This window comes from Bombina bombina, chromosome 8, assembly GCF_027579735.1.
Source record: "Bombina bombina isolate aBomBom1 chromosome 8, aBomBom1.pri, whole genome shotgun sequence".
Classification (NCBI taxonomy): Eukaryota; Metazoa; Chordata; class Amphibia; order Anura; family Bombinatoridae; genus Bombina; species Bombina bombina.
Window position 1 is genome coordinate 241,406,461 of NC_069506.1, and position 23,096 is coordinate 241,429,556.

Below are 23,096 nucleotides of genomic sequence, written 5' to 3' on the forward strand. Positions count from 1 at the left end.
AGCAGACAGAGCTAAATCACTTAATGGACCCCATTTATGAAGCTATGCACACAGCTTTGGAGCATGAGTGCTTTAGGTTTGAGTGAGCAGGACTGAAAAAAATATTTAAGTAGCTGGCAGAGTTAAATCATCCTGATCAGGATTGACCAAACTGATGTTTGTAAAAATATATTGAAAATGTTTGAGTTGATGTAATTTGTATTTGTATTTTTCAGAAATGCTGAAATAAAACTATGTTGTGGTAGTGGGCTCAGAATGTTGGACTATACTGTTTAAAAAATATACATAATATTATTCTAAATAAAGTGTAAAGTCTATTTTAAATTAGAATCTTGGGGCAGCACTATGGGCAGGAGGTTGCCTAGCTTTGCATTTCTTTGCATGGAGCTGTTAGATTAAATTGCTTTAAACTGATTTCCCTTTTCTGAGTATAACAACAATGATTAAAAAAAAAAAACTATAATATGTTAGACAAAATAGTGTAAAATGTAATAATGTTACATTACCAATTAGTTGTAAAAACATAATTTATGTAAGAACTTACCTGATAAATTAATTTCTTTCATATTGGCAAGAGTCCATGAGCTAGTGACGTATGGGATATACAATCCTACCAGTAGGGGCAAAGTTTCCCAAACCTCAAAATGCCTATAAATACACCCCTCACCACACCCACAATTCAGTTTAACGAATAGCAAAGAAGTGGGGTGATAAAGAAAGGAGTAAAAAGCATCAACAAAGGAATTTGGAAATAATTGTGCTTTATACAAAAAAATCATAACCACCATAAAAAGGGTGGGCCTCATGGACTCTTGTCAATATGAAAGAAATTCATTTATCTGGTAAGTTCTTACATAAATTATGTTTTCTTTCATGTAATTGGCAAGAGTCTATGAGCTAGTGATGTATGGAATAGCAATACCCAAGATTGCTATGTGGAGTCACTAGAGAGGGAGGGATAAAAATAAAAACAGCCATTTTCCGCTGAAAACATAATCCACAACCCAAAATATAAGTTTATTCTCATAATGAAAAGAAAAACTTAAAAACATCTGCAGAGGAATCAAACTGAAACAGCTGCCTGAAGAACTTTTCTACCAAAAACTGATTCTGAAGAAGCAAATATATAAAAACGGTAGAATTTAGTAAATGTATGCAAAGAAGACCAAGTTGCCGCTTTGCAAATCTGATCAACTGAAGCTTCATTCTTAAAAGTCCATGAAGTGGAGATTGATCTAGTAGAATGAGCTGTAATTCTCTGAGGCGGGGTTTGACCCAACTCCAAATAAGCTTAAAGAATCAAAAGCTTTAACCACAAAGCCAAGGAAACAGCAGAAGCCTTCTGACCTTTCCTAGAACCAGAAAATATAACAAATAGACTAGAAGTCTGCCTGAAATCTTTAGTAGCTTCAATATAATATTTCAAAGCTCTCACCACATCCAAAGAATGTAAGGAGCTTTCCAAAGAATTCTTAGGATTAGGACACAAAGAAGGGACAACAATTTCTCTAATAATGTTGTTAGAATTCACTACCTTAGGTAGAAATTTAAATGAAGTCCGCAAAACCGCCTTATCCTAATGAAAAATCAGAAAAGGAGATTCACAAGAAAGAGCAGATAATTCAGAAACTCTTCTAGCAGAAGAGATGGCCAGAAGGAACAACACTTTCCAAGAAAGTAATTTAATGTCCAAAGAATTCATAGGATCAAAAAGAGGAGCCTGTAAAGCCTTCAAAACCAAATTAAGACTCCAAGGAGGAGAGATTGATTTAATGACAGGCTTGATACGAACCAAAGCCTGTACAAAACAGTGAATATCAGGAAGTTTAGCAATCTTTCTGTGAAATAAAACAGAAAGAGCAGAGATTTGTCCCTTCAAGGAACTTGCAGACAAACCCTTATCTAAACCATCCTGAAGAAACTGTAAAATTCTAGGAATTCTAAAAGAATGCCAAGAAAATTTATGAGAAGAACACCAAGAAATGTAAGTCTTCCAAACTCGATAATAAATCTTCCTAGAAACAGATTTACAAGCTTTTAACATAGTATTAATCACTGAGTCAGAGAAACCTCTATGACTTAACACTAGGTGTTCAATTTCCACACCTTCAAATTTAATGATTTGAGATCCTGATTGAAAAACGGACCTTGAGACAGCAGGTCCGGCCTTAATGGAAGTGGCCAAGTTTGGCAACTGGACATCCGAACAAGATCTACATACCAAAACCTGTGAGGCCATGCTGGAGCCACCAGCAACACAAACAATTGTTCCATGATGATTTTGGAGATCACTCTTGGAAGAAGAACTAGAGGCGGGAAAATATATGCAGGTTGATAACACCAGGGAAGTGTCAACGCATCCACTGCTTCCACCTGAGAATCCCTGAACCTGGACAGGAACCTGGGAAGTTTCTTGTTTAGATGAGAGGCCATGAGATCTATCTCTGGAATACCCCACATCTGAACAATCTGAGAAAACACATCTGGGTGGAGGGACCATTCCCCCGGATGTAAAGTCTGACGACTGAGATAATCCACCTCCCAATTGTCTACACCTGGAATATGAACCACAGAAATTAGACAGGAGCTGGATTCCGCCCAAGCAAGTATCCAAGATACTTCTTTCGTAGCTTGGGGACTGTGAGTCCCACCCTGATGATTGACATATGCCACTGTTGTGATATTGCCTGTCTGAAAACAAATGAATGGTTCTCTCTTCAACAGAGGCCAAATCTGAAGAACTCTGAAAATTGCACGGAGTTCTAAAATATTGATTGGTAATCTCGGCTCTTGAGATTTCCAAACTGCCTTGTGCTGTCAGAGATCCCCAAACAGCTCCCCAACCTGAAAGACTCACATCTGTCGTGATCACAGTCCAGGTTGGCCAAACAAAAGAAGCCCCTTGAACTAAACGCTGATGATCTAACCACCAAGTCAGAGAGTGTCGAACATTGGGATTTAAGGATATTAATTGTGATATCTTTGTATAATCATTGCACCATTGGTTCAGCACACAAAGCTGGAGAGGTCTCATGTAAAAATGAGCAAAGGGGATCGCTTCCGATGCTGCAGTCATGAGACCTAAAACTTCCATGCACATAGCTACTGAAGGGAATGACTGAGACTGAAGGCTCCGACAGGCTGCAACCAATTTTAAACATCTCTTGAATCTATCTGGAAGCCTAAAAAGGTGACCCTTGTCTGAGGAATCAAGAAACTTTTTGGTAAATTGATCCTCCAACCATGTTTTCGAAGAAGCAACACTAGTTGATTCGTGTGAGATTCTGCAGAACATAAAGACTGAGCTAGTACCAAGATATCGTCCAAATAAGGAAACACTGCAATACCCTGCTCTCTGGTTACAGAGAGCAGGGCACCTAGAACCTTTGAAAAGATAATTGGAGCTGTTGCTAGGCCAAATGGAAGAGCAACGAATTTGTAATGCTTGTCTAGAAAAGAGAATCTCAGGAACCGATAATGATCTGGATGAATTGGAATATGAAGGTATGCATCCCGCAAGTCTATTGTGGACATATAATTTCCTTGCTGAACAAAAGGCAGAATAGTCCTTATAGTCACCATTTTGAAAGTTGGTACTCCTACATAACGTTTCAAAATTTTCAGATCCAGAACTGGTCTGAATGAATTTTCCTTCTTTGGGACAATGAATAGATTTGAATAAAACCCCAGACCCTGTTCCCAAAATGGAACTTGCATGATTACCCCTGATAATTCCAGGTCTGAAACACACTTCAGGAAAGCCTAAGCTTTCACTGGATTTGCTGATATACGTGAGAGAAAAAATCTTCTTACAGGAGGTCTTACTCTGAATCCTATTCGGTACCCCTGAGAGACAATTCTCTGAATCCATTGATTTTGGACAGAATTTATCCAAACATCCTTGAAAAACCTTAATCTGCCCCCTACCAGCTGAGCTGGAATGAGGGCCGCACCTTCATGCGGACTTAGGCGCTGGTTTTGGTTTCTTAAATGGCTTGGATTTATTAAAATTTGAGGAAGGTTTCCAATTGGAAACAGATTCCTTGGGGGAAGGATTAGGTTTCTGTTCCTTATTTTGACGAAAGGAACGAAAATGTTTAGAAGCTTTAGATTAACCCTTAGGTCTTTTATCCTGAGGCAAAAAAACTCCCTTCCCCCAGTAACAGTTGAAATAATAGAATCCAACTGAGAACTAAATAATTTATTACCTTGGAAAGAAAGAGATTGCAATCTAGACTTAGAAGTCATATCAGCATTCCAAGATTTAAACCACAAAGCTCTTCTAGCTAAAATAGCTAAAGACATATATCTAACATCAATTTTGATGATATAAAAAATGGCATCACAAATAAAATGATTAGCATGTTGCAGTAAGCTAACAATGCTAGACAAATCAGAATCCAATTCTTGTTGGCTAAATTTTCCAACCAAAATGTTGATGTAGCTGCAACATCAGCCAAAGAAATTGCAGGCCTGAGGAGATGACCTGAATATAAATAAGCTTTCCTTAGATAAGATTCAAGTTTCCTATCTAAAGGATCTTTAAAAGAAGTACTATCTTCCATAGGAATAGTGGTACGTTTAGCTAGAGTAGAAATAGCCCCATCAACTTTGGGGATCTTTTCCCAAAACTCTATTGAAATTTCTGGTAATGGATACAATTTTTTAAACCTTGAAGAAGGAATAAAAGAAGTAAAAGGCGTATTCCATATCTTAGAAATCATATCAGAAATTGCATCAGGAACTGGAAAAACCTCTGGAGTAACCACAGGAGGTTTAAAAACAGAATTTAAACATTTACTAGTTCTAATATCAAGAGCATTAATTTCCTCAATATCCAAAGTAATCAACACTTCTTTTAACAAAGAACGAATATACTCCATTTTAAATAAATAAGTAGATTTGTCAGTGTCAATATCTGAGGAAGGATCTTCTGAATCAGATAGATCCTCATCAGAGGAGGATAATTCATTATGTTGTCGGTCATTCGAAATTTCATCAACCTTATGAGAAGTTTTAAAAGACCTTTTACATTTATTAGAAGACGGGAAAGCAGATAAAGCCTTCTGAATAGAATCAGCAACAAATTCTTTTAAATTCATAAGTTTATCTTGTACATAAGAAGTTGAAGGAACAGCAACAGGCAATGCACATTACTGATGGACACATTATCTGCATGTAAAAATTTGTCATGACAACTATTACAAATGACATTCGGAGATATAATCTCTACAAGTTTACAACAAATGCACTTAGCTTTGGTAGAACCGATATCAGGCAGCAAAGTTCCAACAGATACTTCAGAGACAGGATCAGATTGAGACATCTTGCAAAATGTAAAAGAAAAAACAACATATAAAGCAAAATTATCAATTTCCCATTTCAGGAATGGGACAAAATGCAAATAGCATAGCCCCCTGACATAGAAAAAGGCAAGAGGCAAATAGAAATGGGGTGATAAATAATGAAAATATTTGGCGCCAAGTATGACGCACAACGTAACTGAAAATTTTTTGGCGCCAACAACATCCGGAAATGACACACTTGCGTCACTAACGTCGCAACCTTGTGCAAGAACTCGGCGTCAACTAAGACGCCGGAAATGACAAAATTGCGTCAACCGACATACCTTCGCGCCAAAAAATTCCTGCGCCAAGAATGAAGCAATAAAGTTTGGCATTTTGCGCACCCGTGGGCCTAATTTTGCCCGCAATTTGAAAGAAAAAAGCAGTCAATTTGAAAAAAGACTAAACCCCAGGTAAGAAAAATATTTCTTAAATATGTTTATTTTCCCCAAATATGAAACTGACAGTCTGCAAAATGAAATACATGAACCTAACTCAAGGCAAATATAAGTACAATACATACATTTAGAACTTTATATTAATACATAAAGTGCCAAATCATAGCTGAGGTGTCTTAAGTAATAAAAACATACTTACCGAAAGACACCCATCCACATATAGCAGATAGCCAAACCAGTACTGAAACAGTTATCAGTAGAGGTAATGGTATATGAGAGTATATCGTTGATCTGAAAAGGGAGGTAGGAGATGAATCTCTACGACCGATAACAGAGAACCTATGAAATAGATCTCCCGTGAGGAAAACCATTGCATTCAATAGGTGATACTCCCTTCACATACCTCTGACATTCACTGTACTCTGAGAGGAATCGGGCTTCAAAATGCTGAGAAGCGCATGTCAACGTAGAAATCTTAGCACAAACTTAATTCACCACCTCCATAGGAGGCAAAATTTGTAAAACTGAATTGTGGGTGTGGTGAGGGGTGTATTTATAGGCAGGCATTTTGAGGTTTGGAAAACTTTGCCCCTCCTGGTAGGATTGTATATCCCATACGTCACTAGCTCATGGACTCTTGCCAATTACATGAAAGAAATATAATTTGAATTTTCTGTTGGGAAGAAACAAATCCACTGAATAATTTGTATTGGTAATTCTGTTCTCAAAGGGAGTTTCCAGATATATCAGGTTAAAATCTGGATATGAAGTGAGTATTTAAAGAAAAAATCATCAGATCTATAAACAAAAGTAAGAATACTATAGGATCTTGAATTACTTAAAATTAAGCAGTATTGCAAAGTACTAAAATGTATGGTCGCCCAAAGAATGAATTGTATACTCAGTGGAAAACTAAAGGTCCCTCTACTCATTAGTCCTCAGAACAGTATACAAGCAATCTTGTTAACCCAAAGATTACCAACTCCTAATTCTGTGTGTTTGGGAGCAATGTATACATAAAATACAATAATTAAGGGGATTGCAACCTCTCTCAATTCCAAACCATTCACACTGTGTATTGTGAGGTGCCAGTAAGTAAAATTAACTTGGCTTCATGTTTCACAGGCAGTGCATTCTTAACCTTCACCCCAAGATTAGTGATGTCGCGAACAGTTTGTTACAACAGTAGTGTAAATATTTAAAAAAAAAATTTTTTTGACTGTGAAACATCAGTCTGCTAGTGTAATCTAATTGAAGTTGCCTTCAATGTATCTATCAAATCTATCTATCTCGTGGTTGTGCAAATGGACTGTTTGTGGTTGTTTGCCGTGCGTTACACGGGGAGTTTGGTCTGTCACTGTGAAGCGGGCGTAACCCTTACACTACCTGATAAATACAACATCATACCAGATGTTTTAAAGCACGTTATTCCAAACAATTTCGGAATGTTAGGTGATTTAGGCCCTTTATGGGTTAAAACCAGACTCCAGAACTGGTCTGAATGAATTTTCCTTCTTTGGGACAATGAATAGATTTGAATAAAACCCCAGACCCTGTTCCCAAAATGGAACTTGCATGATTACCCCTGATAATTCCAGGTCTGAAACACACTTCAGAAAAAAAACAGACTCTGCATCAACTATGTAATTTTCCGTGGGAGTTTTGCCATGGATCCCCCTCCGGCATGCCACAGTCCAGGTGTTAGTCCCCTTGAAACAACTTTTCCATCACTATTGTGGCCAGAAAGAGTCCTTGTGGGTTTTAAAGTTCGCCTGCCTATTGAAGTCAATGGCGGTTCGCCCGGTTCGCCGGTTCACAAACATTTGCGGAAGATCGAGTCTGCCGTTCGCGAACCTAAATTTTTATATTCCCGACATCACTACAAAAGCCCTTTTTAGGGCTACATCAGTCTTTTTTTTTTTTTTCTTTGTAATCTAATAGCAGTTGCCTGCCTGCCACTGCCAGCCTGTGTGTCAGGCTCACAGCATATACTGTGCCTACTTGCTCAGTGCCACCAGTCATATCTGGTGTAACATTAGTATAAATTAAAAAAAAAAAACTTTTACATCAGTCTGCTAGTGTAATCTAATTTCAGTAGCCAGGCCAGCCTGCCACTGCCAGCCTGTGTGTCAGGCTCACAGCATATACTGTGCCTACTTGCTCAGTGCCACCAGTCATATCTGGTGTAACATTAGTGTAAATTTAAAAAAAAAAAACTTTTACATCAGTCTGCTAGTGTAATCTAATTTCAGTTGCCAGGCCAGCCTGCCACTGCCAGCCTGTCACTGCCAGCCTGTGTGTCAGGCTCACAGCATATACTGTGCCTACTTGCTCAGTGCCACCACTCATATCTGGTGTAACATTAGTGTAAATTTAAAAAAAAAAAACTTTTACATCAGTCTGCTAGTGTAATCTAATTTCAGTTGCCAGGCCAGCCTGCCACTGCCAGCCTGTGTGTCAGGCTCGCAGCATATACTGTGCCTACTTGCTCAGTGCCACCACCAGTCATATCTGGTGTAACATTAGTGTAAATTTAAAAAAAAACATATTCATATGCTACCGGAGGTGCTCCCGGGTGATGGACAGACATTAGTTTTCCCGATAAAAGAGTATGTCACTATTTGGGATGATATTGAGAGAGACTCTGTCTATCCCGGAGTGGAGACATATGACCCAGACTACCTATCTCATCTAGCCCTGGGAGAATTAGACTCGGAGGAGCTGAGCTTGTTTTGGGCAAGTAACGGAGGGAAAACCCCAGCAATGGTGAGTCGAGCTTGCCAGAGTCTGCAGGCATTAGCCTCTTTACGGAATGGAGATTGGGGAAACGTTGCTGCATCTCAGTTATATCCCGCGGGAGGTACGGCCGACTCCCGTGGTCATATTTCTGCTTTTGTTTACCTCACGCCTGCATTGGAGAGATGTTTGTCGATGGAGTTGTTCACGATGTCACCAGGTAGCTCAGCAAGGCTCCAAGCAGGAGAGACTATGCAGGGGATTGCCTCTCTTCCCAAGAGGTTTATTCATTGTAGCTGGGATTTACATCATAACATGCATGGCTGGACCCGTCTAGGGGTAGGCTAGGATGGAGGGTTTGGTGTATGCTCTAGCAGGACATAAATGTATGCTGAAATAACTTTTCCATCTAATTCTTGGCTGCCCCCCTATTGTATAACTCTGGACTCTTACACTGGTGATACCGGGGATATCATCTCAGGACTTCAGCTTGTTTATAAATAGACATATTCATTTAAGTTACTCTGAAGATGGATTTAAGGCTATATATTGTAGAGTCCTATATTTGCCTATAAATGTTATGGTTGTTTTAGCATGTTATCTATCTTCTTTACATATTTTTTGTACTCAAGGTCCCTGTAAATTGGTAAGATATAAATGGCATGTTTTCACCAAAATATTTGCTACAATATTCCAGTACTATCCTAAGTCTATTATTTTTATTCTAGCCCTGTGAGGAAATACACCCCTATAATTCTAGAGAAGTGAATGAGGTTAGGCTCGGGACCAAAGTTATCCCCCCATAAGGCACTTTTAGTTACATAGGTTACCAATCTCAACAGCGTATGAGGCATACATCCTACTTCCAGCTATTGAGACAAAGGATAATTTTTTGTGTATTTAATGTTTAAGTTAATTTGTTCATTAAAGTATTTAGCGGAGGCCTAGGGTTACTTAATTGACTACCCACGCTGGCGATGTAGGGCCTTGGGTACACGCCTCACAGATTAACATCTCAGCTCAGAGCAGACATCTTATTTTATATTAAGGACATAGGCGAGAGGGGAAGTAATCATTCACAGAAATCACCTTTGACCATATTGTAGGAGCCTCCATGTCATTGTGAAGATAGGAAATTCGTCAAGTAGCCTAGGCAATTATCCATAGTTTAATGTGGTCTCTTACAATCGGCACCCCATAGGTCCCCTTTTACACATTTGAGTCTTATGAGGCATGCTAGTTAGCCTTTAGGCAGTTCATAATAATGATATATTGAATGTTATCCTACCATAAATATTTATGTATTTTGTACTCTTAAGAGAATTACCTTATTATAATTGTATAAATTCTTACTTCTGAGGATATAGGGTTCAGTAACATCTAGACTCAGAAAGCTGAATAGTAAACTTCGTTATAATACTTTATGCTCCCTCAATTAATAATTTAAAACTTTACATTTAGTTGCCAATTAAAAGTTCAGTAGCTAACCCATACAAGCAATGTATGTTAAATTGTATTATAATTTCTCATGATTAACATGAAAATTTCGAAACTATTTTTTTTTGCTATAACTTGCAGTTAGATATCACACTACTTGGTGAACTGATCTTCATGTATTTAATTCTTTTTAAAAAAAAAAAAAAATGTGGCGCCTCACATAACATGAGTGTATGACATAGCCTATAAAGGGCTATTATAAAGTTTCACTCTATTAGGCAGCTATAGATACTTCGGAGGTGCTAGTGTTAAGTTATCTTATAAACTAGTACATAAAATTTAAAAATAGGTATCATTACCCAGCAGAAATACTAGACATATGTATAACAAGCCTGTTTTGTTGGGATGTTACATTTGGTTTGGATACTTATGTATGTTTAAGATATATCACATATGAAGATGTCTGTCTTAGATGACACTATTTACGTTTATGTTGTATATGTACAGATTATTACATATCAAAAATGTAATATGTATCATTTTAGTAATCCTTATGTTATGCTAAATACCTTAATAAAAATCCTTGATTTAAAAAAAAAAAAAAAAAAACTTTTACATCAGTCTGCTAGTGTAATCTAATTTCAGTTGCCAGGCCAGCCTGCCACTGCCAGCCTGTGTGTCAGGCTCACAGCATATACTGTGCCTACTTGCTCAGTGCCACCACCAGTCATATCTGGTGTAACAGTAGTGTAAATTTATAAACAAAAAAACTTTTTGGACTGTGAAACATCAGTCTGCTAGTGTAATCTAATTGCAATTGCCTGCCTGCCAGCCTAAGTGCCAGACCCACTTGCCCAGTGCCACACCACTCATATCTGGTGTAACAGTAGTGTAAATTTAAAAAACTTCTACATCAGTCTGCTAGTGTAATCTAATTTCAGTTGCCAGGCCAGCCTGCCACTGCCAGCCTGTGTTTCAGGCTCACAGCATATACTGTGCCTACTTGCTCAGTGCCACCACCAGTCATATCTGGTATAACAGTAGTGTAATTTTTTAAAAAAAAACTTTTATATCAGTCTGCTAGTGTAATCTAATTTAAGTTGTTCTAATCAGAGCCTCGGGCGCTGTAAATGCCTCTGGGAACCTTACCATGGGTCCCAGACCGCCCGTCTTGTAATTCTCTGTCTGGGAAATTATCTATCTATCAAATCTATCTATTTATCCATCAAATCTATCTATCTATCGTATCTATCATCACATGTATCTATTGCATCTATTGATCTATGGGGAGTTTGCGGTTGTGCAAATGGACTGTTTGCGGTTGTTTGCGGTGCGTTAAACGGGGAGTTTGGTCTGTCACTGTGAAGCGGACGTAACCCTTACACTACATGAACGATACAACATCATACCTGATGTTTTAAAGCATGTTATTCCAAACAATTTAGGAATTTTAGGTGATTTATGCCCTTTATGGATTAAAAACAGACTCTGCATCAACTATGTAATTTTACGTGGGAGTTTTGCCATGGATCCCCCTCCGGCATGCCACAGTCCAGGTGTTAGTCCCCTTGAAACAACTTTTCCATCACTTTTGTGGCCAGAAAGAGTCCCTGTGGGTTTTAAAATTCGCCTGCCTATTGAAGTCAATGGTGGTTCGCTAGGTTCGCGACATCACTACCCAAGATACAAGAATAAAGTTGTTTTATTAACACCAATGGGTTGATCATAATGTTGCACTTGTTTTCAGTAGATAACAATTTCTTATTTTTGGTGTTGTCAGTGTGTTTCTCTAGTGATCACAATCCTAAAATGATTCTGCTTTTGATACCCATGAAGCTGGAAATCTTTAAATCTCAAAAACAATATGAAATCATTATCTGCATTAAAGATATGAAGCCCAAAATTGTATTTTGTGATTCAGACAGAGATTCAATTTTACAAAACTTTCCAATTTACTTCTATTATCCAATTTGCTTAGTTCTATGGTATTATTTGTTGAAGAGATACCCAGGTAGGTGACTGGAGCACTACTCCATCTAGCACTCTTGCAAATTACATAAACACGCTCCTGAGTTTACATCCCAGCTTTTCAACAAATGATGTCAAGAGAATGAAAACAACTTGATAACAGAAGTAAATTAGAACATTGTTTAAAATGATAAGCTCTATCTGAATCATGAAATAAAATGTTGGGGTTTTATGTCCCTTTAATTAATTTAAAATGTGCAAGATTAACATAAAGAAATGTGCCTGTATGTTGATTGATCCCTATCTGTATTTTGTTAATGAATTTGCGTTTGTAATGAAATAAATGCACATGCCTATTATATACTAGTTATATTGCATCACAGTAATACATTAATTTTATTTCTAGGAACTGTTTTGAACGAAAATGATCAGGAACTTTATGAAGGGTCCTCTTTTTTCATGAAATGCACTGCTGAAAGTTCTCCACCTGCCACATTTTACTGGCTGAAACCTAATAATTATGTTTTAGAAGGACATGAAATAAATGTGAATGGTCTTTTGGAAACTGATTATGGTTTATACATGTGCAAAGCCACAAATAGGTTCGGGACTTCATCCATCTCTGTCAACATCATCCGTAAAAGCAGTAAGTAACAAACACTTTACACATGGCACATAAAAGGGGAAACACTTCAAACAATTGTGTTTTGTCAGAGAATATAAACTCATTTTATTTATACATAGTAGATATCAGTAATTAAGTAGCATATTGATAAAATATCTGCATAAACAATAAGAGCTAGATTAATAGTAGAGGGCAATCAATAGTGCAGGGTGTATTATCTTTTTCTGACCTTACACAAAGAATAATGCATACTGTGGTATTGCAAGTGGGTGGGTAAAACGTTTTACTAAAGCATCTTAATATAGCCAAGATTTTCTTTAGCGTGCTCTATACTTTTAATGGATAGAGCAGGGAGCTGCTTATTGTGCTCTTATTACCAATGGTATTTTATGTTGCTCTTGAGCATAATCTAAAAATGTAAAATGTAGCCCTTTTTAAGACCTGAAGGAAACTATTATTATTAAAAGTACAGCACAGAACTACATGAAGAATTCCACTACTTGCCCACCATCCACTTAATGCACCCTTGGCACATGATCAGCTTAGCTTGAGCAATATCCAGCATGAAGTTTACTGTATTCCCCTATAGAAGTCATTTGTGTGAGGGATTTAGTGCACCTGTGCTATCTGGCATGCAGATGATAGTGCATCCTAGACTATCTTTTGAGTAAAAAAGAATAGTTTTAGACTTGTAACATGGGTACAAATATAGAAGCGCTAGTGAATGTGCTCAAGCAATATTAACTCATAATAGGGCTAATATATTTGTCATCAGCTAGCATAAAATGAGCTCTGACGCGCTAAACATTCATGAAAGTATTGTATGTATTCTCCAGTCTCTCTTGGGAAAAGGGGCATTTTTCAGAGGTAACTTACAGGAAAATCAGTCAAAATATATAAGATACATTGCATTATTTTTGTGATTAATCAATCATTTTCACTTGGGAGCTAATCTTAACATCTTTTTAAAATAATTTGGCAGTTTATTGGTAATCTTCTAAACAAATTAGCAATAATAATAATATAGAATTTCACTGTAAGTAAACTGTATGGTGATATAGGTCAAGCTTACAAGTGGAGCTCTATGTTAAAGAGACAGTCTAGTCCAAAATAAACTTTGATGATTCAGATAGGGCATGTCATTTTAAACAACTTTCCTATTTACTTTTTTTTTTTGCAATAAATCTTTTTATTAATATCAAGTTAGGTACAGTTACATGAAATGGCAATAAAAAGAAGTTTCTCTTTTACATTCTGAAATTAACAACAAACCCAAATAAAGGATATAAAAAGGGAGTATAGCGGGAGCAAAAATACCCAATATTGCTCAACACATCGAATTGAATTGACACATCTCACCATTACAACAACAACATTGAGAGATATAGATACATGAACATTCTTATTGAAGGCTTACCACATCTTAGTTCAAACAGCTTCCAGTAACGCATCATAATCAGCCATAATATAACGACTCGACACAGCACAGATCCATGAAACTCATGGGTCTTGTTCCCAAAGAAATAACACATCAGCAATAAATTATTGTTTACCAATATATGTGTAGTGTATTTTTTCTAGTTCTAAGATACAACCCACCTCTCTCAGCCACAATTCATATGATGGAACTACAGCCTTCTTCCAAAACCTGGGTATCAGGCGCCTGGCACTGTTGAGCATAATCTGTAGTAATTTCTTCCTATATAAACATGGGATTTTTGGTATATCGCCCAGCAGGACCATGTTAACAGAGAGTTTGATATTACCCCCTAGGGTTTTAGTTATCTTTTCGCTAATAGCGTTCCAGAATGTGAGTAGGAGCGGGCAGGACCACCAGATATGGGAGAGGGTACCGGTCTCACCGCAATGTCTCCAGCACTGGGAGGAAAAATTGGGAAAAATGCTATGGAGTCGGTGAGGTGTTAAGTACCAACGGGACATTAATTTAAAATTCATTTCTATCAGTATCAATGATATAGAAGCTTTTTTGTTTTCTCTAAAAATACGGCACCACTGGACATCTGGGAGGTTTATGCCAAGCTCCCTTTCCCATTTAGTAATATACGCTGTTTTTTTAGTGGGGAAAGACCCCTCTGAGTAGTTTATAGATTAAGGAGATATGAGAGCTCCTTATAGAGGGGGACGAGCACAGTGACTCAAAGGGGGAGAGGGGTCTAGTGAGGTTTGTTCTATATGGACTGGTGGATATGGTGTGCCTAATTTGGAAATAGGGAAACCACATATGGAATGGTGGGCCTAGGAATTGTCCTATTTCTGCTTGTGAGCGTATTACCCCGTTATGTAGTAAGGTGTGTGCTGGAATATTAGAGAGGGAGCCTGCAATCATAGGTGTTTGAATAGTCTGGGGTTTTAAAAAGAGCGGGTTATTAAGTAGGGGGGTGAGAGGGGATACCTGCGTGGATATATGTCTGTCCATTATCAACAGTTTATCCCAAATACGCAATGTGGTTGCTATATAATAATTGTTCCAGATCTCTGGTGGTCTTGATTTATATGGGATCCAGCACTGATCGTCCAAATTAGTTCCACCCGCTAGAAAAGTTTCCATCTGCACCCAAGGCTTTTCAGGGGAAGAGTGCTTCCAGGCTACTATGTGTGCTAAATGTGTCGCTCTGTAATAATTCATTAAGTTGGGGGCACCTAGTCCACCATCCTCCCTACTGAGGAATAGAGTATCTCTAGCTACCCTCGGTCTTTTGTGTGACCATATAAACTGGTCGAATTTTTTCTGTTGCTGTATAAGAAATTGTGTAGGAATGTCTATGGGGAGTGCCTGAAAAAGATATAAGAATTTAGGGATAATACTCATTTTTATCGCATTAATGCGTCCCATCCAGGAGAGATGACCCTGTTTGTGCCAGGTCCCTAACAAATTAGTGGTTTCGGCCTGTAAAGGGATATAGTTAAGGGAGAATAGTTCAGAATGCGATGATGATATGTCAATGCCTAAGTACTTAATTTTCTTGGTTATCTGGAAAGAGGTGTGAGTTGTGATGAATTGCGTTTCCTCCACATTAATGTGCAATGGTAAGATCATTAATTTGTCCATGTTAACTGAGAAATTGGAAACTAATTTATACTCCTCCAATTCGCCCATTAGGGCAGGCAGGGAGGTAAGGGGAGAACGTAATGAAAATATAATGTCGTCCGCATACAGCAAACATTTTTGAAGCAGCTCACCCAAAGAGACGCCTTGAATGATATGATTACTCCGAACCCTAGAAGCAAGCACCTCCACGACCAGAGCGAACAACAGGGGAGAAAGGGGGCATCCCTGGCGTGTGCCGTTACGTATAGGGATCACCCAAGAAAGTGTGTCATTGACGCTGACATAAGCAATTGGGTTGCTATAAAGAGCTTGTATGCGGGATATCAATAATTGTTAAAAACCAAACTTCGACAGAGTGGACCACAGAAAGTCCCAGTCCACCCTGTCGAAGGCCTTCTCTGCATCAGTAGAAAGGAGTATTAGGGGCGACTTAGAGGCCTGGGCAGTGAAGAGGGTATGTAAAATTCTAATGGTGTTCTCCTTAGCCTCTCTACCTGGGATGAAGCCGACTTGATCAGTGTGCACGAGAGAGGGGAGGTATTTGCTATTTCTTGTAGCTAATAATTTAGCGTATAACTTAATGTCGATATTTATAAGTGAAATTGGACGGTAGTTAGTTACTAATTCTGGGGGTTTATCTGGTTTGGGTATCACTGAGATTGTAGCTTCTAGTAGTGTCGATGGGAGTTGGGCGCTCTGGTCGATAGAGGCATATAGCTCCAAGAGATGGGGGCAAAGAAGGGATTTAAAGAGATGATAAAACTTGGGTGTGAACCCATCTGGGCCGGGGGCTTTACCCTGTGGGATGTCCCTAATAGCTAGCAGTAACTCTTGTACAGTGAATTGTTTGTCAAGGATTTCAATATCATCATTTGATAGCCTGGGAAGCTGAGTCTGCTCTAAATATGTGTTTATTTGCTGAAGTTTGTCTTCTAAACTTATTGTGGGCAGATTATACAGAGAGGTATAGTACTCTGCAAACTGGTTAGCAATTTCAGTGTTGTTAGAGTGTGTATTTCCATTATGGTCTGTAATCCTAGCAACATATGCCTTAAACCTCTTTTTTTTTTTTTTTTTTTTTTTTTTTTAGTTTTCAAAACTTTATTAGGAATAAAATAAAGATACAGCACATTTTTAAGAGTGGGAGAGAGACAATCCCTTTCTCCTCCCTCTGTAGATCTAATGATACAAGCTGTCAACATATTGTTCTGTACAAGTTAGCTGCACATTTATAACCAAATTTCTTCTTTTGTTTCATAATGAAATTGCCTGTTAATGTCCTTCAGTAATGTCCTTTGCCTTCTAAGTCCATGGGATCAGAACAGTACCTATAACACCTAAATGGTGTGTGTTGTAGCAGGCAACATGTCTACCATTACATTTGTTTACATGCAGTTGATGATAACAGATCTTACTACATTAGTATAATTGTAAGTATTTTCAACTCAGAGATCTTAGTCCTAACTATATACAATTGATATGACTTTTCCTTTCTGCGGCTATCCTGGCGCTATATCCTAAGCTATGTCCCTATAAGGTTATGTCCTAGCGACCTCTGGGCCCTGACATTCCTTCCATTGCATTAGCATGTATTTGTGTGTGTCTAATGTGTTTACTTGCATGTGATGGTACCTTTCTAGGTGCAGTAGGGTGTCTACCTGTCTCTTCCATTCCTCTATTGATGGCGCTATTTTGTTTTTCCAATGTTTTGGTATTAACATTTTTGCCCCATTCAGCATGACTAACCTTAGTGCGGATGCAGCCTTGCTTTCAAGGCTAGGTAGCGAGAGGAACAGAAGGGTTTTAGGGCTATTTTCTAGAGCTTTCCCTGTCGCTAGCCTGATGTATTCCAATATCTCCGACCAATAACGGTCCAGGCAGTCCCACCATATGTGGGTGAGTGTGCCCTCTCCCCCACACTCCCTCCAGCACTTACCTGTGGTTGCTTTATATATTTGCTTTAGCCTGGCGGGGGTGAGGTACCACCTTGATAAGAATTTATAGCTTGATTCCTGCACCCTAGCAGATATTGAGGATTTTTTTGTGGTTTGAAATGCTGTTAGCCAGTCCTACAACTCAATATCAATATTTAATTTCTTTTCCCAAGCTTTGGTAAAAGTTGGTAATGTGTGAGCGTCTTCAATTGTTAGTATCTTGTATAGGATTGATATTGCATGGTCTGTCGGTGTGTCGCACAGGCATTGGTTCTCAAATGTGGTGAGTTGTTTGGTTAGGTTGTGCTTTTGGTTGTGTGTTGTCAGATAATGGTTTAAATGTGAGTGTGTCAGCCAATTCATGGTGCGACCTATCTCGATTTCTTTTATTTTTTCCAGTGTTTCCAGTCTGCCTCCCTCCAATAGGGTTATGAGTGCCCTTGCCCTATATGGGACGTTTATTGTCAAGTCGGGTTCCTTGTAGTTCCAAGGCAGTGCGGGGTTTTGGCATATAGGGGTCAGGGGCGAGAATTGTGAAGATATGTTCGTTGTGGTGTTCAAAAGTTTATCCCAGGTAAAAAACAAAATTTATGCTTACCTGATAAATTCCTTTCTCCTGTAGTGTAGTCAGTCCACGGGTCATCCATTACTTATGGGATTATAACTCCTCCCTAACAGGAAGTGCAAGAGGATCACCCAAGCAGAGCTGCTATATAGCTCCTCCCCTCTACGTCATACCCAGTCATTCGACTGAAAACCAAACGAGAAAGGAGAAACTATAGGGTGCAGTGGTGACTGGAGTATAATTTAAAATTTAGACCTGCCATAAAAAACAGGGCGGGCCGTGGACTGACTACACTACAGGAGAAAGGAATTTATCAGGTAAGCATAAATTTTGTTTTCTCCTGTTAAGTGTAGTCAGTCCATGGGTCATCCATTACTTATGGGATACCAATACCAAAGCTAAAAGTACACGGATGACGGGAGGGACAGGCAGGCTCGTTACACGGAAGGAACCACTGCCTGAAGAACCTTTCTCCCAAAAACAGCCTCCGAAGAAGCAAAAGTGTCAAATTTGTAAAATTTGGAAAAAGTGTGAAGTGAAGACCAAGTTGCAGCCTTGCAAATCTGTTCAACAGAGGCCTCATTCTTAAAGGCCCAAGTGGAAGCCACAGCTCTGGTAGAATGAGCTGTAATTCTTTCAGGAGGCTGCTGTCCAGCAGTCTCATAGGCTAAACGTATTATGCTACGAAGCCAGAAGGAGAGAGAGGTAGCCGAAGCCTTTTGACCTCTCCTCTGTCCAGAATACACGACAAACAGGGAAGAAGTTTGTCGAAAATCTTTAGTTGCCTGCAAATAAAATTTCAGGGCACGGACAACGTCCAGATTGTGCAGAAGTCGTTCCTTCTTTGAGGAAGGGTTAGGGCACAATGATGAAACAACAATCTCTTGATTGATATTCCTGTTAGTGACTACCTTAGGTAAGAACCCAGGTTTAGTACGCAGAACTACCTTGTCTGAATGGAAAATCAGATAAGGGGAATCACAATGTAAGGCCGATAACTCAGAGACTCTTCGAGCCGAGGAAATAGCCATTAAAAACAGAACTTTCCAAGATAACAGCTTGATATCAATGGAATGAAGGGGTTCAAACGGAACACCCTGTAAAACGTTAAGAACTAAGTTTAAGCTCCATGGCGGAGCAACAGTTTTAAACACAGGCTTAATCCTGGCCAAAGCCTGACAAAAAGCCTGAACGTCTGGAACTTCTGACAAAGCTGAGATCTGTCCCTTTAACGAACTAGCGGATAAACCCTTTTCTAAACCTTCTTGTAGAAAAGACAATATCCTAGGAATCCTAACCTTACTCCATGAGTAACTCTTGGATTCGCACCAATGCAAGTATTTGTGCCATATTTTATGGTAAATTTTTCTGGTAACAGGCTTCCTAGCCTGTATTAAGGTATCAATCACTGACTCCGAGAATCCACGCTTTGATAGAATCAAGCGTTCAATCTCCATGCAGTCAGCCTCAGAGAAATTAGATTTGGATGTTTGAAAGGACCCTGCACCAGAAGGTCCTGTCTCAGAGGTAGAGACCATGGTGGACAGGACGACATGTCCACTAGGTCTGCATACCAGGTCCTGCGTGGCCACGCAGGTGCTATTAGAATCACCGATGCTCTCTCCTGTTTGATCCTGGCAATCAATCGAGGAAGTATCGGGAAGGGTGGAAACACATAAGCCATGTTGAAGGCCCAAGGTGCTGTCAGAGCATCTATCAGAACTGCTCCCGGGTCTCTGGACCTGGATCCGTAACAAGGAAGCTTGGCGTTCTGGCGAGACGCCATGAGATCCAAATCTGGTTTGCCCCAACGCCGAAGTATTTGGGCAAAGACCTCTGGATGAAGTTCCCACTCCCCCGGATGAAAAGTCTGGTGACTTAGAAAATCCGCTTCCCAGTTCTCCACGCCTGGGATGTGGATCGCTGATAGGTGGCAAGAGTGAGACTCTGCCCAGTGAATTATCTTTGAGACTTCCATCATCGCTAGGGAACTCCTTGTCCCTCCCTGATGGTTGATGTAAGCCACAGTCGTGATGTTGTCCGACTGAAACCTGATGAACCTCAGAGTTGCTAACTGAGGCCAAGCCAGAAGGGCATTGAAAACTGCTCTTAATTCCAGAATATTTATGGGAAGAAGACTCTCCTCCTGAGTCCATGATCCCTGAGTCTTCAGGGAGTTATAGACAGCGCCCCAACCTATCAGGCTGGCGTCTGTTGTTACAATCGTCCAATCTGGCCTGCTGAAGGGCATCCCCTTGGACAGATGTGGCCGAGAGAGCCACCATAGAAGAGAATTTCTGGTCTCTTGATCCAGATTCAGCATAGGGGACAAATCTGAGTAATCCCCATTCCACTGACTTAGCATGCACAATTGCAGTGGTCTGAGATGCAGGCGTGCAAAGGGTACTATGTCCATTGCCGCTACCATTAAGCCGATTACCTCCATGCATTGAGCCACTGACGGGTGTGGAATGGAATGCAGGACACGGCAAGCAATTAGAAGCTTTGTTAACCTGTCTTCTGTCAGGTAAATTTTCATTTCTACAGAATCTATAAGAGTCCCTAAAAAGGGAACTCTTGTGAGTGGCAATAGAGAACTCTTTTCTTCGTTCACTTTCCACCCATGTGACCTTAGAAATGCCAGTACAAACTCTGTATGAGACTTGGCAGTTTGGAAACTTGACGCTTGTATCAGAATGTCGTCTAGGTATGGAGCTACCGATATTCCTTGCGGTCTTAGTACCGCCAGAAGAGAACCCAGAACCTTTGTAAAGATTCTTGGGGCAGTAGCTAACCCGAAGGGAAGAGCTACAAACTGGTAATGCCTGTCTAGGAAGGCAAACCTTAGGTACCGGTAATGATCTTTGTGAATCGGTATGTGAAGGTAGGCATCCTTTAAATCCACTGTGGTCATGTACTGACCCTTTTGGATCATGGGTAAGATTGTCCGAATAGTTTCCATTTTGAACGATGGAACTCTTAGGAATTTGTTTAGGATCTTTAAATCCAAGATTGGTCTGAAGGTTCCTTCTTTCTTGGGAACCACAAACAGATTTGAGTAAAACCCTTGTCCGTGTTCCGACCGCAGAACCGGGTGGATCACTCCCATTAGTAAAAGATCTTGTACACAGCGTAGAAACGCCTCTTTCTTTATCTGGTTTGTTGATAACCTTGAAAGATGAAATCTCCCTTTTGGAGGAGAAGCTTTGAAGTCCAGAAGATATCCCTGAGATATGATCTCTAACGCCCAGGGATCCTGGACATCTCTTGCCCAAGCCTGGGCGAAGAGAGAAAGTCTGCCCCCTACTAGATCCGTTTCCGGATTGGGGGCCCTCACTTCATGCTGTCTTAGGGGCAGCAGCAGGTTTTCTGGCCTGCTTGCCCTTGTTCCAGGTCTGGTTAGGTTTCCAGCCCTGTCTGTAGCGAGCAACAGTTCCTTCCTGTTTTGGAGCGGAGGAAGTTGATGCTGTTCCTGCCTTGAAGTTACGAAAGGCACAAAAATTAGACTGTCTAGCCCTTGGTTTGGCTCTGTCTTGAGGCAGGGCATGGCCCTTACCTCCGGTAATGTCAGCGATAAATTCTTTGAAACCGGGCCCGAATAATGTCTGCCCTTTGAAAGGTATGTTAAGCAATTTAGATTTAGAAGTCACATCGGCTGACCAGGATTTTAGCCACAGCACTCTGCGCGCCTGAATGGCGAATCCAGAATTCTTAGCCGTAAGCTTAGTTAGATGTACTACGGCATCAGAAATAAATGAATTAGCTAGCTTAAGGGCTTTAAGCTTGTTTATAATCTCATCCAATGGAGCTGTGTCAAGGGTCTCTTCCAGAGACTCAAACCAGAATGCCGCCGCAGCCGTGACAGGCGCAATGCATGCGAGGGGTTGTAATATAAAACCTTGTTGAGTAAACATTTTCTTAAGGTAACCCTCTAACTTTTTATCCATTGGATCTGGAAAGGCACAGCTATCCTCCACCGGGATAGTGGTACGCTTAGCCAGAGTAGAAACTGCCCCCTCCACCTTAGGGACCGTCTGCCATAAGTCCCGTGTGATGGCGTCTATTGGAAACATTTTTCTAAATATCGGAGGGGGGGAAAAAGGTACACCGGGCCTATCCCACTCCTTAGTAATAATCTCTGTAAGCCTCTTAGGTATAGGAAAGACGTCAGTACACGCCGGTACCGCATAGTATCTATCCAGCCTACATAATTTCTCTGGGATTGCAACCGTGTTACAATCATTCAGAGCCGCTAATACCTCCCCTAATAATACATGGAGGTTCTCAAGCTTAAATTTAAAATTTGAAATGTCTGAGTCCAGTCTATTTGGATCAGATCCGTCACCTACAGAATGAAGCTCTCCGTCTTCATGCTCTGCCATTTGTGACGCAGTATCAGACATGGCTCTAACATTATCAGCGTACTCTGTTCTCACCCCAGAGTGGTCGCGTTTACCTCTAAGTTCTGGCAATTTAGATAAAACTTCAGTCATAACATTAGCCATGTCTTGTAAAGTGATTTGTAATGGCCGCCCTGATGTACTTGGCGTCACAATATCACGCACCTCCTGAGCGGGAGGTGCAGGTACTGACACGTGAGGAGAGTTAGTCGGCATAACTTTCCCCTCGTTGTCTGGTGAAATTTTCTTGACATGTACAGATTGGCTTTTATTTAAAGTAGCATCAATGCAATTAGTACACAAATTTCTATTGGGCTCCACATTGGCCTTTGAACATATTGCACAAAGAGATTCCTCTGTGTCAGACATGTTTAAACAAACTAGCAATTAGACTAGCAAGCTTGGAAAATACTTTTCAAAACAATTTTCAAGCAATATAAAAAAAAAAAAAAAAAAAAAAAAAAAACGTTACTGTGCCTTTAAGAAGCACACAAAAACTGTCACAGTTGAAATAACAATGAACCGGATTAGTTATAGAAACCAAATTTTTACAGTAAATGTATTAATTTAGCAAAGGATTGCACCCACTAGCAAATGGATGATTAACCCCTTAATACC

General features: G+C 39.7%; 1 protein-coding gene across 2 annotated transcripts in view; it reads left to right on the plus strand.

The window, feature by feature from the left end:
• LOC128639078 (sialic acid-binding Ig-like lectin 14) overlaps nucleotides 1-23,096 on the plus strand; it is a 434,418-nt gene that overhangs the window by 333,297 nt on the left and 78,025 nt on the right. For both annotated transcript variants that reach the window (XM_053691228.1, XM_053691229.1), the window contains one exon: nucleotides 12,291-12,530. In XM_053691228.1, coding sequence (XP_053547203.1) covers nucleotides 12,291-12,530 — 240 coding nt within the window. The remainder of the gene's footprint in view (nucleotides 1-12,290; nucleotides 12,531-23,096) is intronic.